Source organism: Neofelis nebulosa, chromosome 16, assembly GCF_028018385.1.
Source record: "Neofelis nebulosa isolate mNeoNeb1 chromosome 16, mNeoNeb1.pri, whole genome shotgun sequence".
Classification (NCBI taxonomy): domain Eukaryota; kingdom Metazoa; phylum Chordata; class Mammalia; order Carnivora; family Felidae; genus Neofelis; species Neofelis nebulosa.
In genome coordinates this window covers 54968667-54986251 of record NC_080797.1, presented here as the reverse complement: position 1 = coordinate 54986251, position 17585 = coordinate 54968667, and the positions used below count along the sequence as shown (strand labels likewise).

At 45.6% G+C, this 17585-nt stretch overlaps 1 protein-coding gene across 2 annotated transcripts in view; it reads right to left on the bottom strand.

Moving 5' to 3' along the window:
• Window positions 1-1004: 1004 nt before the first annotated feature.
• Window positions 1005-17585, bottom strand: part of AATF (apoptosis antagonizing transcription factor) — a 105593-nt gene continuing 89012 nt past the window's right edge. Inside the window, exon 12 of one of the 2 annotated variants that reach the window (XM_058705455.1) lies at window positions 1005-1345. In XM_058705455.1, coding sequence (XP_058561438.1) covers window positions 1282-1345 — 64 coding nt within the window. In that variant the 3' untranslated portion in view covers window positions 1005-1281. Of the gene's footprint in view, window positions 1346-9409; window positions 9602-17585 lie in introns of those variants that run through there. The other variant, XM_058705456.1, reaches the window with a different exon arrangement.

Here is a 17585-nt window from a genome sequence, read left to right as displayed (position 1 = left end):
GTAACTGTGGGGGAACTCTATTCCTGTTGATCTTTTGGGTAACTAGAGGCACACTGAAAATTAAACATTTCCCTGACAGTCAAGCCCAAGAGGTAACTAGCAGACAAGAGAAACACATCACCATGTACCAAGGTCCAATTAATGTGAGATGGAAAAACCCTCCTCCCCGCAATCTGCCCCATCCTGAGCTCAGCAGACACTCTGATGTTAATACTAAACTGTGATGCAGATTCCAATGAGGACTCACTTCATTTGGAGCCCAGCCTTTAGTGGTCCCGACACCACGACAGTGATACGTGGGGATTCCCAGGCACCGAGATCGGTCACCTGCTTTTGACATTTCAAAACAGTATCAAAACCTGACGTTACCAACAGTGACCACTCACGCACCACAAATGAATGCACGCTTCTTCTCAACTCCATAGCGCGACATGAAGATGTGGGCCCAGGAGCCGGGAGGTGGTCAGTTGCAGATGCCGGCATGCACGCATTACTTACGCAAGATAATCTTCATTGCATATTGACCACAGCATGCCAATAAATCCCCCTTATGGGGATTTAATTTCCAGCTTTTGACCTCTGGATGAAAAACAAGTGAATCATTTCCTCCTGCTAGATTTACGCCAGAGCTGATCTCAATAAAGTGACTTAGGAATGGAGAGAATGGAAAAGGGCTCTGGAAGAATCTTTATGGGTAAAACTAAAGAAGGCAGGGATTTGTATTTGCAACAAAGAAGCAAATACCTCCATGTTACAAAGTCTCGTGGGCATAGTTCATAGGTTTTTGGGGATTCCTTGCTCCTCAGAGCCATGATCAATCACCAAATGTTATCCACCCCGAAAGCAGCATTTCAGCCCAGAATTATTGCTCCTGTGAGGTTTTGTATTGCGAGAGGAGGCTGACTAGAAAAAAAAGTGAAAACCCTCCCAACAAACACCATCACCCCTCTAGAGCCCTGAGTCAGACTTACTCTGCTGCTTAAGAAATCACATGTGGCAGCGCGGCAGTGACAATACTCTTTATTTGTGATGGTGAAAGGGCGTGGGGCACCGGTCCTTGGCAGACTGGGGCAGGGAAGACATGGGACATTTGGTTCCAGGCTTCCCGGGACTTAGCAGGCATGTGCTCTGCACGCACCCCTTCCTGGGACTTCCCAATGTGCTCGACCCTGCTGGCCGATGGCTTCCTCCACTCGGGGCTCGACGAGGAGCCGACCTGGCTAAGGCGCCGTGGTGTTCAGAGGCCCTGCCTCAGGTCCGCAGCGACAGAGATGGGCACTGTCAGTCCCTCTGGCCTTCGTCAGGAGGGCGGAGCTGCCCAAAAAGAGATCGATACAACTCTGTCCTGGAAGACAAACAAAACAAACTGGTTAACTTTGCAAGGTTAAACAAGAACTAAGAAGCTGGGAAATGCCCCAATCGGTTTCTTCAATTGCAAACACAGCCCTGTAATTAAAAATGCATCCCACAGCCCTTACTCACAAATACAAAGGAAGGAAGAACCTAGAAGCGCCGATCAAATAGTAAAATATGTAAATAGTCCGGTGTGGCTAGATACCTGTCTCCAGGGAATGAGTTTTCTATAAGTTTGCCCTTTACAGACAGGCTCTTCAAGTAAGAAAACAAGATTGAATATTTTAATAGGATGTATGAGACTGCCGCACGACGAGGAGGATTCAATCAGACATGGGATGTAGGGGGATATGATTTAGTTTTCATACATTTTCTTGGACTTGGAAGTACTTGAAAAACAATGAAAATGACCCAGCAACAAGATTCCAATTACTATCACATGTGCAGCTGTTTGGTGATAGAAGCAAGGCTCTTCCCCACTCCCCTGGCCCCTTTTATCTATTTTCAATCTAATAAATAATTCGATTGGCTAATTTATTTCTAGAACTGGGTTTCGAAATTTAGAAAATGATAGTATGCCAGGGTCTTGGGCCCTGGAAAATAAAGTATCACTTCCAACCTCTGTTTCTGTTATCAAATGCAACACACATCCAGCCACCTGGCCAAAGCTACGTGTCAAGGCCTGGCAATCTAAAAAGGGGTGGGTTTGGGGTGGGGTCCCTCCTGCCATTGTCACAGGAGCTCTAGGACACTTCCCCTGTGGACAGAGGGCAGGTTCTCCCTGCGGGATCTGAGGAGGGTGGAGAGCCACGGAGGGAGGAAACGCGGCCCACCTAAGGCAGGTGACCCATGGCTGCACTCCGTGTGATGGCCCCACCACTAATCCTCACGGAGGGACAGCAGGCACACAGGGCTGAGGTCCTGTGCCAGTGAGGGAACGACCCCAGAAGAAAGCTGTGCCTGCTGTTTCACACTCTTGAGATTGAACCATAAAAAGACAGCCAGCTGTCGTGGCTAAGAAAACAGGCTTTTACAAGTGGCCTCATAATCGGAGAGCCATCTTCAGCAAATCTGCTTTTCAAAACAAAACGTAACACCAAACCACCACCCCTCAAACAGCTGTGTGGGTTCAGTAAGACTTCAACACAAAAACTTAGGAGTCTGTTTTTGAAGTCATCTTGCTGTGGCTGTGGTTGTGGGTGGGAACAGAGGTACGATCGTTAGAAAACCCAGCAATAAAAATAGCATATTAAAACTTTTTTTTAAAAAAAGGAAAGATCCGAAAGAAGAAAGTCCAGTGGCCCAGAACGTAGCCAAACCCCATCATACTGGGGACCATAGTGTGGGCAGAGGTGTGTGGCTTAGGAAACCGTGGGTCTTTAGTATTATCACAGGAATCTCCCCCTCACCCTGAACCACCAGCCAGCTCTGAGGCCTACAAAGCCCTCAGGTTGACCAGGGGCTCCGTTGTTTCTTTTGTTCCTGTGCTTTGTACACCTGCCTGCTCGGCCTGGCCAGCCGGAGAGCACAAGGCTGGAGGGCGCTTCTGACCAGATGCAAACGAGAGGCAGGCAGCCTCGCTTCCAAAGGCAGTGGCTTCCGAATCACCAGCTCCATCACATGAAAGATGCTTCCCCGTATCGCACCGTGGCCTATTTGCCAATAAGCACAAGCCTCTCTCGCCATTTCAACGCAAAAAATTCAAAGGCAATAAGCGGCGGGGGGGAGGGGGGGGGAGTGGCCACGACAGAAAGGATTAGTATGGCTTTAAGGCTGCACTGGCTGGCAAGAGGGATTGCTATTCAGGCCTTGGCAATCACACCCTTTCCCACCTCTCCCTGCTCCCTGCTCGCCTGCCCCAGACCCCATCATTACCGCCCAGCAAATGCTTTCACTCGGCGCTGCAATCGCAGGGAAGCGCCTGGACCAAGGCAGCAGTTACTGGCCGCAGCAGGGTTCACATGTCGGGAGCAGAGAGTGAAATGCAGAAACCCATGTTTTGATAGAACATCATTTCACACTCAAGTGGACAAAGCTGACAAACATATGCAGCTGTTAGTGGCAAAGCAACTTGGAAAGCTGAGGGGTCTGGGATCTCAAAATAGTTTGAGAGAGACTAGGAGTAAGGGATTATTCCAATCTAAAACCTCCTAGTAATTGCAGCTCCGTGCCTTCCTCATCACCTGCCACCAATCAGGGATCGTCTCTACCCTCAAAGCATCTCAGACTCCCCCGTCCCTCAAGGCCTCCACTAGCCATTCCAGTCTTACCATCGCTTACCAAGAATACGGTGATGGCCTCGAACAGACTTTCCTGTTCCCTTCTCTGCCCGGCCCTCTGTTTCTCAGCCCCAGCACCGTGGCACCACCGGGAAGAAGCCCCCAGGCTCCAACTGCTCTGCTCAGCGTGACCCCAGTGCGTCTTTCCCGCAGAGGCTCTGTGCGGCAGGACATGCCAGGCTGGACACCGTGGCCGCTCTGAGCCCCAGAGTTTCACAAAACCATGCAGCCCCCTCACACATTTTGTAAGCTGACACAAAATTTTTCTCAATAAATTTAATAGTTACAGAGGATATAATTACCAGAACATAGTGAATACTAACTTTTGAAATAAAACTCTTAGATTTTTTTTTGTAATGCACCCAATGGAAACTATATGCCATACTGACTCGATACTCATCATCATTCATTTAAATAACACATAAACATACTCTTCAACTTGGAAATTTTACAGCATCCTCTCCTTTTTAAGCTCGTATTTCCATTTGATTCTTCCCTACAGATTTTTGTCCTAATTGTTTTATGCTTGAAAGTCTTTTATTGATCACCCTATTAATACTTCTTGGCCACAAAAAACAAGTATGTAAATTGAAACACATTTTGAAATTTCAGAAGTTGAAATGAAAGTATTAAAAAAATTTTTTTTAATGTTTATTCATTTTTTGAGAGACAGCGAGAGACAGAGCACAAGCAGGGGAGGGGCAGAGAGAGAGGGAGACACAGAACCCGAAGCAGGCTCCAGGCTCCGAGCTGTCAGCACAGAACCTGACACGGGTCTCGAAAGCACGAACCGTGAGATCATGACCTGAGCCGAAGTCGGACGCTTAACCGACTGAGCCACCTGGGTGGCCCCTGAAATGAAAATGTTTTAATTTCTTGACACCATAAGGCTCTAGGTAATTAAAAAGTACTTCTGGATTGTGTTATTATTACATAATTATTATGATAAAATCGACATATACCATGGTATAATAAAACATAATTTTGGTGAACATTTAATACACGTAAATATATAAAATGTTACTGGAACTGCATGCCTTCATGATATGGATGAGGCTTTTCATGTACCCGTGGTGAACAGCACTTAGTGCCAGAATGAAAGAGTGCTCAGCATCCAGTCTATCCCTGCTTGTTGGTTTTTGCAGACACAAGTAAGGAGAAAAGTCACGTGAACAAGTAGATGGGCATCAGAGAGTTTCGTTACGGCAAGGTCACCCAATTCTTTCAATTTCTTCTGAATTACATGCCCCCCCAAAGCACATAGTGATCTACCACCAAAAACTGGTTTTAATGATCTGCGAGCTGACAGCTCAATTAGGTTCTCTTGCAATTTTGTTGAAAATAAAGATCTGGGACCATCTGACCCACAGGGACTGGTTACCCAGGCCCAGTGCCCTCCGTTCTCCATCCCACACCAGTACGGAGCCATGCTCTTGCTAGGGGGCCTGGAGTGGGCAGAAAGCCTCCGCCTCAGAGAGGAGGGGCTCAGGCGGGCTGTGTGTCAGGTGAGGGAGACCCACAGCCCCTGCTCAGGTGCATTCCTAAGCAGCCCCACTTCGGGAAAGAGCACACATCTGGAAATCAATTCTCAAAAAATGCGCGTCTACTTTCCCCTTGGGGAGTCTCTGCGCACCCCAGTGTGAAGACTCAGGGGCGGGGGAGCACTGCATACTTCCCCCAAACCCAGACAGGCGTGTGATGTGGTGCCAGTGCGGGGGGGGAAGATAAAAGCATCTGAAAAGGAACATGTCCACATCCCCTTTCCCCATCCCAAGGAAAACAAAACTAAAAATAAAACTAGGTAATAAAAAGGCACCATGGGACAGAGGGTCAGACTGCCTTCTGCTGCATGGAACATTTTTCCCTGCAGCATCTTTCCTAACCAGGATTTAGCCATGCAGAGAAGCTAAACTATCAATCCTTCAGGTTAACCTTGTCTTCATCTGATTCTCTAGGGTAAGTGTATAGTTTAATACTTGAGGTCCCCTTAAGGCTATGCATAATGAACTTGGTTAAAAAAAAAAAAAAAAAAAACACGTAATTCCTGCTCCCTACCACTTAAAGAATCAAGATTTGAATCACTGAGCTGCACCGCCTTCCCCTCTTTGTTCCCTTCCCCCCACACTCCCAGCCTCAGTGGCCAGTGGGAACGTCCACTGTGGAAAATGTATTAATGTTCGTGTCATGCAGGAGAATAACCCACGGAGTAATTAACAAGACTTGGACCTAAGGTAGAAGGTCGATAGCAGGGGCTCTTCCTTGAATTAAAATTTAACTTACCCTTTATTGCAACCTACAAAAGCAAGTAATGAGCACTAACATTTTTATTTCTTTTAAACTGTCATTTAGGCTGTAGAGGGGATAATTACCTATCTCTAGTGTAGTAAGGTTTTATAACCCTTAGTGAGGCATTTTCTAATTTAATATTTTTACTATATTATCATAAAACCTGTTTCTGGAAAAAAAATGATCATGGATTAGCAGCCATTTTCCATAAAGACAGAATGTGTGTGTGTGTGTGTGTGTGTGTGTGTGTGTGTGTGTGTGTGTATCAGGATTAGGTTTATTTATTACAGGATTCTCCTGAAGACACTCAAAGTACCACAGCTGAGCGATCCGTGCAGCACGGTCACTCGGGTGGTGGGCAAGCCTTGCGGCGGCCCGAGGTGAAGTGGGGGGCAGCGTGTGTACAGAAGACTGCAGCCCCAAGTGTGTGCACCTCAGTGTGCTCCCCTCGGTTCCTCGTGTGCACCTCCCACCGCAACACAAACCGGAGCCTTTCATGCTGTTGTTCGGGCAATCGGCACGAAGAGACACGTTAAACCTGCACATGATCTGTGTGGGGCTTTCAATTTGCTAGGTCAGTAGCTTGCAGCACTGGGATACGGAAACAATTGTACTGGCTGTGCTCCAGAACACCGCACTCCTCCTCCTGTGGCCCGGAAACCCCAAAGCTGTCAAGAACCCCCTCTGTCCCCGTGGCCAGAGGCAGGCACTGAGAAAGCAGCAATGCCACTGCTCCCTGAAGGAGCCTGCACAGTCCCCAAAGTACATCGTGTTCCCCGAGCAAGTATTACAGGCAGGAGCTGGAAGCCAGGCTTCCAAATGTGCCAGCGGAGACAGTATCGCTGCTTTCCTGATTAACATTATACACATAATTTGCCCTTGATTAATTTGAAATTGTTCATTTGTTGCTTTGTGGCTGGGGCGGGGGGAGGGGGGGTAGTGTCTTCCTAAATACACAAGACGCATCCCAGAATGCGTCCTGGCCCCTCCTCCTTTCTAGCCTCTCCCTCTCTCTGCACCCTGAGGACCTTGTGCTGCACACAAAAGTGGTCTAGCATTTGCTGCCACTTCACTCAAGCCCTTAGGTAGCCATTTAAGAATAAAAACATGATGAAACACACAAAGGGAAAGACAGACTAAGGGTTCCAACCAGCAGAATCCTGATCAAATCCGAATCCTTAGGGGTCAGTGTAGGAACAGCCGGAACAGAAATTCACACTGGCCAGCAGGGAAAAATCATTGGCGATGTAACTGAAGCCTGCCTTTTTTCACGTTTGTGTTCTGAAAACAATGTACTTACTCGTGCTGTGGAAGCTCATGAACATGGTTAGAGGAGGTCCCTGCCTCAAAACACAACACAAACGTATGATATGCGCCTCACACCTATCTGGATGCCTAGGTGAGCTTCATTAGACTTTGTAGGAATGAGGAGGCTGTGAATGACACAGCAGAAGCTGAGTTGGGAAGGCAAATGGACCCAGTAAATGTGTCTAGTTAGACGGACCTGCTCCACTGGGAGAGACGTATGAACGTTCTTCCTCACACTGAACCCAACTCTGCCATTCTGTGACTGCCACCCATGGGCCCCTGGCCCTCCGGAGCCAAGAGAGAAAACAGAGCTGACTGCCCTTCCCTGTGGCAGCATTTCAATTATTTGACGGCTTCTCCTAACTAAATCTGTTCTTTGCTGGGTGAAAAGAAACAGTTCATTCCTGCTGTGATGAAACCTGGAGTTCTCTCGACAGTAAGGCCCTCAGATCCTCTGAGCTAATCCTGATGCGCCTGGTGCAGCCTAGTTAATCCAAAGTGGGCAGAACAGGCGACTCTATTCCCTCCTCTGTTCTCACACTTCCCCTGCCTTCATGGAGCTTCCACTCTCTTCCAAATATCGACTGAACAAGATATCTTGCCAATTATTCCTTGACCCCCATCAATGACACCAAACAAAGCGGTCCTCCTGCCCCTCTGAATGCTTTGTGATCTGCTCCCCAAAACGTAAGACACAAAATAGTACCTTCCTTTAATCTTTTTCCTTCTGCTTCTTCTGACCCAAATCCATTTCATCCATATCAGTGACTTTACGAGTGAGAGAAAGTCGCTTGAGAAATGTTTCTGTGGCCTAACAGGGGAAATATATTGATCCAAACGGCAAGCAATTGCCCTGTGCTCCTTGGGGGCTGTGGCAGAGGGTGAACCCCAGCATGTCACAGGAATGGCATCCGAGGCAGACACATGCTGGAACGGGTCTCTGAGACTGGACTGTTAGGGACGCAATCCAAGTGAAGACACACACGCAGCCCTTATAAGGAGGCAGTGTCAGTTAGTCAGGACAACAGACAGAAATCACGACAGAAAATTTGGATCCTGAATATAGCCCAAAGGTCAGCCCTTAACTCTCTCCCCTACTCTCCTCCCAACATCCCCCAGCAACAAAAAGTGGTTCACAGGCTCCTTTCCTGAAATCTCATCACAATTCCATACCAAAACCCAACACACACACACACACACACACACACACACACACACACACACACACGAAATGAGGTTAAAAGAAAAGAAAGCAGCCTTCTCTTACCTAGGACTTATTTCTTAAGAGGATCAAGTTAGCAAAGTACCAGAGAGGACTCCGAGGAGGCCCACATCCATCACTAATTACCTAAATCTGGAGACCAGGCAAGTCTCTAAGCAGCCGCGGGCTGAACCGCAGCCGCCCAAATCCGCCACGAGGTGGCAGTACACGACGTGGTTCTAAGGACTCGGCCAGTGGTGTGGCTCGCGGCAAACTGCGCCCATAAATTACCTAGTGTGTCTGCTCTCATCACCATCCTCCCTGGGCTTGAAGGAGACTCTAGAAGGTCTGTTCCAATTCGCTCTTTTGGTCAGGTCAGAACTAGGTCCTTCAAACCTCTGCAAATGCTTTTAGCCCTGCAGCTTTAAATTACAGATGGTGACATGTGGCCTCTGGCCTGTCTCCTAAAGATCAGACAGACTCGAGATTTATAAATGTTCAAGGAAGCAGGTTGAGGGCCCAAACAAAGGAACTGAAAGGCTGGGGAAAGGAAGGCGAGGGCAGAGGGCCAGGGAGGCGAGACGAACAAGGGGTGGAATCTGTCCCGGTTTCCTCACTTGTGCTCTGTTCTGGTTCCCAAGTCGGCTACACTCACTCCACTCAAACAAAGGAAGAAAAATACTTGAAACTTCTGTCATTCCTACCGCTAGCTTTGAGTCTTTCAAATTCTTTTAAAGAAAAATAATTTACCTTGGTGGACTGGCAAGAAATAAGGGTGGTGGAGATGGGGGGGGGGTGGGGACAGTGGCACTCTAGACAAAAGGGATGTTGCCTCCTTTCCTGTGCATTAATATTCCATATTCCTGGGATGATTTCCACTTTCACAGTTTGACTGTTTTATAACAGATTTGATGCGAGAGAAGACAAATGGCCTCGCTAAGGAAAGACGACAAATCATCTCACTGCTTTTAGCAGGGTTTTCTCTTTATTTTTATTTATTTTTATTCTGTAGCTGGGCTGCAGAGCTCTCTGCCTTGCTGGAGATGTTTAATATTAACGTCAAGCCACCACGATCCCGGCAATAGAGTTGGCCAGTGTTGTGTTTACGGTTTTGTGACTGCTGGCTTCAGGAAGATGAAGCTCCTTGTTCAAACAGCAGCCCCTCTAACAGCTCCTGTTAAAAGCCAGGGGATGCTTCACTGCTTAGACGTGAATCACTTCCTCCAACCGCACTGAAGAGGAGACTGACACGCGAGTTACATTTGTGTCCCTATCAAGGCTGCTGCCCAGCGACCCGGGGCCTGGGGGGCAGCGTGTGCCGCATCTCTCAGCTCCAGTTTAACTCCTACTTTTGGGGGTCAAAACACATGGAAATTAGTGAAGGTATTTACTGGCAACCCACAGAGTTTCAGCAAGGCATTCTATTGCTTCTGGTAATCAGGTGGAGGACGTATTTGACTAAAAAAACCAGCACCATTCCAAACAAAAGCAGTGAGCACCGAGCACACAAACACCAGGCACCTGGTGGTGTGAGGTACTCTGGGCCCTCGGGGCAAGTCCTGACACTCTCCTCCCTGGGGTGCAAGGATCTTGTGCTCTCCCCTGCTCCTCCTCCCTCTTTGTCTTTTCATCTACCTCCAGGCCAGGGGTGTAGACCTTTTCCTCGCTTCTATTCTTGGCTCTCCTCTCTTCCCTCTCCCACTCTCCCCTGGCAATCTCATCCACGCTCTCAGCACTAACAATCTCCGGTGGGCAGGACACCCACGGCCGTGGCTCTGGCACCCTCACCTAGACGGGCACTGCATGCCCTGGCCCCGCAGGCTAGGCTTGCTGTCACCTAAACTGCCATTTGTTAATAAGGGCAGCAAATTCTCTATCATTCAAGGCCCACACTTAACTGCTTAATGGCAGGAAGCTACAAAACTACAGGTATCGATACCACATTTTCTTTCTTTTTTTTAATAAATATTTTCTTTTTAAAAAAATGCTTATTTTGAGAGCCAGCACACAAGTGGGGGGGAGAGAGGGAGGGGAGGGGAAGAGAGGGAGAGGGGGAGGGAGGGAGGGAGGGAGGGGGAGAGAGAGAGAGAGAGAGAGAGAGAGAGAGAGAGAGAGAGAGAGAGAATGAGAACCCCAAGCAGGCTCTGTGCTGTCAGCACAGAGCTCGATGTGGGGCTCCATCACGACCTGAGATGAAATCAAGCGTTGGGAGCTTAACCGACTGGACCACCCAGACACCCCAATACCACATTTTCTGATTCAAAAATAAAATATGCCCTGAGACAGAGCTCTGGCTTGGGCAGTTTACTTATATTAATTGATAGAATACAAATTGATGCCCTCCAACTGTCAGGCTATTTTGGCTCTTAATAGTGTCCTTCAAAGTACTTCTTCCTCTTTTCTGTAAATCAGAAATTTGGAAAAAGGCGTTTTTATTGTTTATTTATTTATGAGTGAGAGAGAGAGAGTGTGCGCAAGCAGGTAGGGGCAGAGAGAGAGAGAATGGGAGACACAGAATCCAAAGGAGGCTCCAGGCTCCGAGCTGTCAGCACAGAGCCTGATGCGGGGCTCGAACTCACAAACCAAACTGTGAGATCATGACCTCGGCTGAAATCAGACGCTTAACCAACTGAGTCACCCAGGCACCCCGGAAAAAAGGTTTGTCCAAGACACCTGCCACCTAACTTTCCCCAGGAGTAGTGACCAGGACCCCGTGGCCTCCAGATGTCTGCAACAGGGCCATCGTGCCCTGCTTCGTTCACCAACCAGTCACTGAACCCAGCAGTCTGACGACGGATCCCAGTTAGAAGGCTGGTTTTAGAAAGCCTACTTGCTAAGTGCAAACGGAGTAGTGTGCCCCTCTGTGCCTGGAAGCCGGCAGAGTCTGTTGTGAGGCACGGCCGCGCCTTCCCTGCAGGACGGAGAGGTAGGAGAGGTAGGCGAGGAGGCAGTGTGCTGCCAAGTGCGTGCAGGAGAAAATGCGTATCGATTTCTTCTTTCTTATAAAGGAGCACAAAGCGCTGAAGAACAATTGCGTGTCCCTGCAGCATTTCACATTCCACGTGAGACAAAGGCCCAACCCCCACCCGCCTGAGAAGCAGAGAGGGGAACCACGCAGCGCTGCGTCTCCTGGGGGTGTGTCAGCGGCCACCACGCGTCAGGGTCCACTGCTGGGACTCCAAACACCTCAGGCCATGAACGCCTCCCCCGCCTCAGATCAAGTCATTTCCCTCACTGGGCTGATGCCGCCTCATCTATATTGGAGAAGAAAGAGCCTTCAGTCTTATTTACCTTTTAAGTGGAGGTGCCCAGAGGGTAAAAGAGTTAATGTTTATAAAGTGTTCAGCTCCCCAGAGGGAGACAATGGATAAAACACAAGGTGTGGTTATGGCTCATTCAAGACCTCATTTCCAGGGTAGTTAGTAATAGCTTCCCATTACAAATGCAGAGCTTCCCAGCACCTTGAACTCAAAGTAGGATGAGGCAATGCCCTTTATTTAAATATCCTTTTTTGGTTTGACACTTACTACCAACACTAAAAATAACAATAGGTAACCAGGGGCTATTATGCCTTGTTAATGCACACACAGAATCCATTCCAGGGGTGCCTGGGTGGCTCAGTGGGTTGGTCAGACTTTTGACTCAGGTTGTGATCTCATGGTTCATGGGTTCGAGCCCCACGTCGGGCTCTGTGCTGACGGCTCAGAGTCTGGAGCCTGCTTTGGATTCTGTGTCTCCTTCTCTCTCTCTGCCCCTCCCCTATTCGCACTTTGTCTCTCTCTCAAAAATAAATAAACATAAAAAAAAAAAAAAAAAAAAAGAATCCAGTCCACAACTGTTTTCTTCTGAAACCAAACAAATCCTGAAAGCAGTCCAAAAAACTGACCTAAAGCTACAGCTGGTCATGACAGAGCCTGGTCTATAGTCTTCACATTTCCATAGTAACTAACAATTTATAGGAGGGCCACAGAAACCAAACCTAGTGTAGATATCACAGCCAAGGAGGAAACCTACAGTAGAATACAAAGTTTATTCATGTGTGTGGTCCTGGAAGTGATGGAAATACACGAGTATTCCTGAAAGATCTTTTCCCGAGGCTCATTCTCCGTAAAAATGACCTCAAAACCTCTCTAAGTAAAGGGTTGGGAATGAGAGGTCCTAGAGCTGGACTCTTCATTTCTGAGGATCTCCCAACATGGCCAAGAGCTAAGAAGAAAATATAGAGCTGGCCCTCAAGCAGTGCCGTGTTTTAGCATGGAGATGTAACCCACAGCTAATTAGGGCATGGCCTGGTGGTAAATGCGACATGTAATATGGACAAGTACAAAGTGCTAAGGGAGCAGGGGAGAGTATATTAAAGGAGTTAGATGATTTGGAGAGATTTCAGTAAAAGAGGCAAAAGCTTTTCCTCATCTGTCTTATAGGACTGTTTGCAAAAATAGTCTTACCAGCAAATTGTAAAGAGACTTATAAGCTGAAAGCCTTTAAAGGCATTTCAGACAGGAGATCTACAGCCAACTCTTTTCAGGTTTGCACAGAAATGGATATGCTTCTGCTGCAGGCAAAGGGACAATGATCTAATATTTACCCATGTGAAAACATGCATTTTGTTTATTATTTAATTTTTTAAAAAGTTTATTTATTTTGAGAGAGAGAGAGCAAGCGGGGAAGAGGCAGAGAGAGGGAGAGAGAGCGTCCCAAGCAGGCTCCATACCGGCAAGTGCAGAGCCCAATGTGGGGCTCAACCTCATAAAATGCGAGATCATGACCTGAGCCGTGATCAAGAGTTGGATCCTTAACCAACTGACCCACCCAGGAGCCCCACATTTTGTTTATTTAAATAACTGTATGGATTACATTTAAAACAGTCCTTCTCAGAAACAAAAATTTAAAAGAACGTTTCATTCTCAAGACTCTCATGAGCAAGTGCCTGAGTGGCTTAGTCGGTTGAATGTCTGACTTCAGCTCAGGTCATGATCTCAAGGTTCGTGAGTTTGAGCCCCATGTCGGGCTCTGTGCTGACAGCTCAGAGCCTGGAGCCTGCTTCATTCAGATTCTGTGTCTCCCTCTCTCTCTGCCCCTCCCCTGCTCACATACTCTCTCTCTCTCAAAAATACACAAACATTAAAAAAAAAAAAAAAAAAAAAGACTCTCATAAACAAGAAGGACTATTTTTGCTTTGTAAAGGAGACTGAGCCACATAGGGAAGTCTTCTTTGGGGTGGCACTGGATGAGTGTTAGTGCAAAACACACACACAAGCACTCTCCTGCATCAACCCTCTAGCTGAGAGAGGCTGGCATCAACTGGGAAGAGACCTTAAATAAACGGTTTTGCAAATAATACTTGTGCTACAAAAATGTTATATAATTAAGGCAAGATAAAACTGGAATCAAATTATTCCAAATGTACGAGCATAAAACCTTGACACAAAACCAAGTACAAGATTATAGTAAATATATGTGTACTACTTTGACTTACAAGTTAAACATTCATTTTTTTCCATTTTTAAATAGTTTATTTAAGTAGTCTCTACACCCAACATGGGGCTCAAACCCACACCCCTGAGATCAAGAGTCCTATGCTTCTCCGACTGAGCCAGCCAGGCACCTGACAGGTAAGCATTCTTAGTGAGAAGAAAACCCCTATCAAGTGCTTTTGTGAGCTGTGATAAATACTGTTCCAGAGGAACAAGTAGAGACTCCAGGAAGAGCGAGCCCCACAGCCCAGTGTGGGATGGAGAGGTGAACCTAGGCCTCCCTGGTGGGGTCGGTCAAGGACTATGAACATTCATTCCAACAGGAAAGGACTGAGGGTGGGAAGGGGTGAGGAGATGCCCCGGTTAAGAGAGCAGAGTCAAGAGACGCAAGCAGGAGTGGGTGGAGGAGGGGCTGTGGGGGCAGCACACGGAGGGCAGGCTGACACCGGTGAGGACCATGAGGGGCAGGGCCGAACAGTACGGCTTGAGTTCTGTAGACGACAAACAACAGAGCAGCTCCACTGTTCTGGGAAGGTTCACTCTGGCAACAATCCACAGGCCTGACCACATGACACCGAGCGGTTAAGAGCCTGCTGGTGCAACAGTCCACATGGGAAGGAGCAAAAACGGTTGGACTCAAAAAGAAGCAGAAATGGTAAATAGGGACCATTGAACAGAATATTAAAGTTCCAAGCAGATTAAAAGTAAGAAAAAAAAAATCAGATGAAACCAAGGAGAACACAGGTGAATATCTGATCCTTGGATACAGCAGGGCTTGACTGGCTAATCATAAAAGCAATGGAAATAGTCTAAAGAAAAAAGGTTTTATATATTTGATTACATAAAAAAGGAAAAATTATATTGGGGCGTCTGGGTGGCTCAGTCGGTTAAGCCTCTGACTTCAGCTCAGGTCATGATCAGGTCTGTGAGTCTGAGCCCCGTGTTGGACTCTGTGCTGTCAGTCCAGAGCCTGGAGCCTTCTTTGGATTCTGTCTTCCTCTCTCTCTGCCCCTCCCCCACTCATGCTCTGTCTCTCAAAATATGAATAAACGTTAAAAATTTTTTTTTAAAAAAAGGAAAAATTATATGTGACCAATGAAAATCATTAACATCAACAGGCAAACAAGATAGGATTTTTTTTCCTATCTTGTTGGAATGAAATACAGTATAGAACCATAATAGATATTACTCATACAAATTGCAAAGAAAAACTAAAAGGAAAATAAGCAGAGTATAAAACAGAAATATGAATGATTAATAAATATACATACACTTCAAGTTCACTATTAAATGAGAAAATAAACATTAGATACTTAGTTCAGTGGCTAGCACAGTGTAGGTCAGTCAAGTGTCACTTGTTACTAGCTTATAAAGCAGTAAATAACTTTTAGCACATCATAATAGATAACACTTTTGAAACATAACCCTCCATATTAGCAAAGGTATAATGACAAACCTTAACCGGTGAGGGAGCAGGGGCATGCAAATTAGTACAACTAATCAAGATCATTAGGAGGTTTATGCCTTTGATCCAGGAATTACCCTTCCAAGAATGTATTCTAAAGACTCTAGCAAAACTTAGAACACAGATTTAAAAAATTTTTTTTTTTTTTTTTTTTTTTTTAGAGAGAGAGTGAGACAGAGAGCATACAAGTGTGGGAGCGGGCAGACAGAAACAGAGAGAGAACTGTAGGCAGGCTCCACGCTCAGTGTGAAGCCTGATGTGGGACACCCCAGAACACAGAATTCTGTACAAATATGTTCACTGCAGCATTACTTACAAAGAAATAAAAATAATTAGAAACAATCTAAATGTCCAATATTCCATAATTTAATATTATAAAGCTATTCAAATACCTTTAAAAAAATGGTGTTAAAATGGTGTTAAAATGCTTAAATATAAAGTTAACCAGAAAAAGGGATTCAAACATATATGCATCTATCTTTATAAAATACACACACAAAAAAAATTCTCCAAGAAAACATATAAGGGGGATTCTGGGTGGCTCAGGAGGTTAAACGTGTGAATCTTGATTTCGACTCAGGTCATGAATGATCTCAGGGTCGTTAGATTGAGCCCCACATAAGGCTCTGTGCTAGGTGTGGAGCCTTAACATTCCCTCCCTTCCTCTACCTCTCACACACTCTCTTTCAAAACAAAACAAACAAACAAAACATATAAAAGCATTAATGTTCAACTCTCAATAGCATATAACATGAATTTTTCTTTGTCCTTACTGTATTTTCCAAATTTTCTCCCATATGCATGTATTGTTTTTATTACAGGGGGAAAAAAGATACTGTCTATAAAGAAAGTAGATGACCTGAATACGGCAGGTGTAGAACTATAAAAGCAAGCTGATAGAATATATCAGATTTCAAAGCTGATTATAAGGTTTAGGGTCTTTGTTTAAAAAAAAATTTTTTTTAATGTTTATTTATTCTTGAGAGACAGAGCACGAGCAGGGGAGAGACAGAGAGAGAGGGAGGCACAGAATCCAAAGCAGGCTCCAGGCTGAGCCATCAGCACAGAGCCCAACATGGGGCCCGAACCCACAAGCTATGAGATCATGACCTGAGCCAAAGTTGGACGCTCAACTGACTGAGCCACCCAGGTGCCCCAAGATTTAGGGTCTTTGTAATCAGAAGAAAAGTGTAACCATAATGGCATGTTATCCTGTGATTCATACTAAAATGTGAATGACTTATTAGGCAAACCTCCCCTATATAAAAAGCATCTCTATTATAAAATTTAAAAAAGGAAAACAAAACATCATTTTAATCCAAATAAGCCCCCCCCCCAACAAGTTTTTAATTGACAGAAAGGTTCTTGTATACATATTGAGAATGGGGAGAAGCAGCTTCACTTTGGCACATTATCCCACATATCTCTAAAAGCTTGCTCATGTCTTGGAGACAGCAGCAGGTTTTAATTCACATTCCTAAATGCATATACCAGCTCCACTACTTATTTGCTATTTAACTTGGGCAAGTTACTTAATTGCTCTATGCCTCAGTATTCTTATCATAAAATGCAGATAATGTCAACCACTTCAGTGGTTTCTTTTAAGAACTGAATGAAAAGGTACATGAACAGCTTAGCACCATTTCTGGTATATAGTAAATACTCAATAAATGGAATATGATGTTATTACTCTGTGTCATTTCACTGCAGACTTAGGGTGGATAACTCAGAGCAAAGGATGAATGCACTTAGAAACAGAAATGGTCTAGATATCTTAGCAACCTAACGCTGGCTCAGTGATCATTGAGGGAAATACAAAAGTAACGTGAAAACATTTAGCGCCTGCAGGATACTTAGATGTGATTAATGCAATATTATAAGATATTATATTTTAAAAGATAGTAATAATAAAACACCAGAACTTAAAAACAGGAAGTCCTTAAGAGAAACATTTACATTCACTTTAAAGAATGTGAAAGATCCCTTTGGGGGAAAAAAACGGACTCACAATCCTCTGAAGAAATGATAGGAATTTAACCGAAATGAGAACTATAGTCAAGAAACCCCATTTTGAGGACAGATTTATCTGTTCAGCATCTACAATCTCTTTCTAGAAGATGTGCTTTTATCACTCTATATCCTGCTTGGAACCAAGGCTTCAATTTGAGAATGCAAATTCACTAGAATTGTGTAAGACTGAACAGTAGCAAATCAGG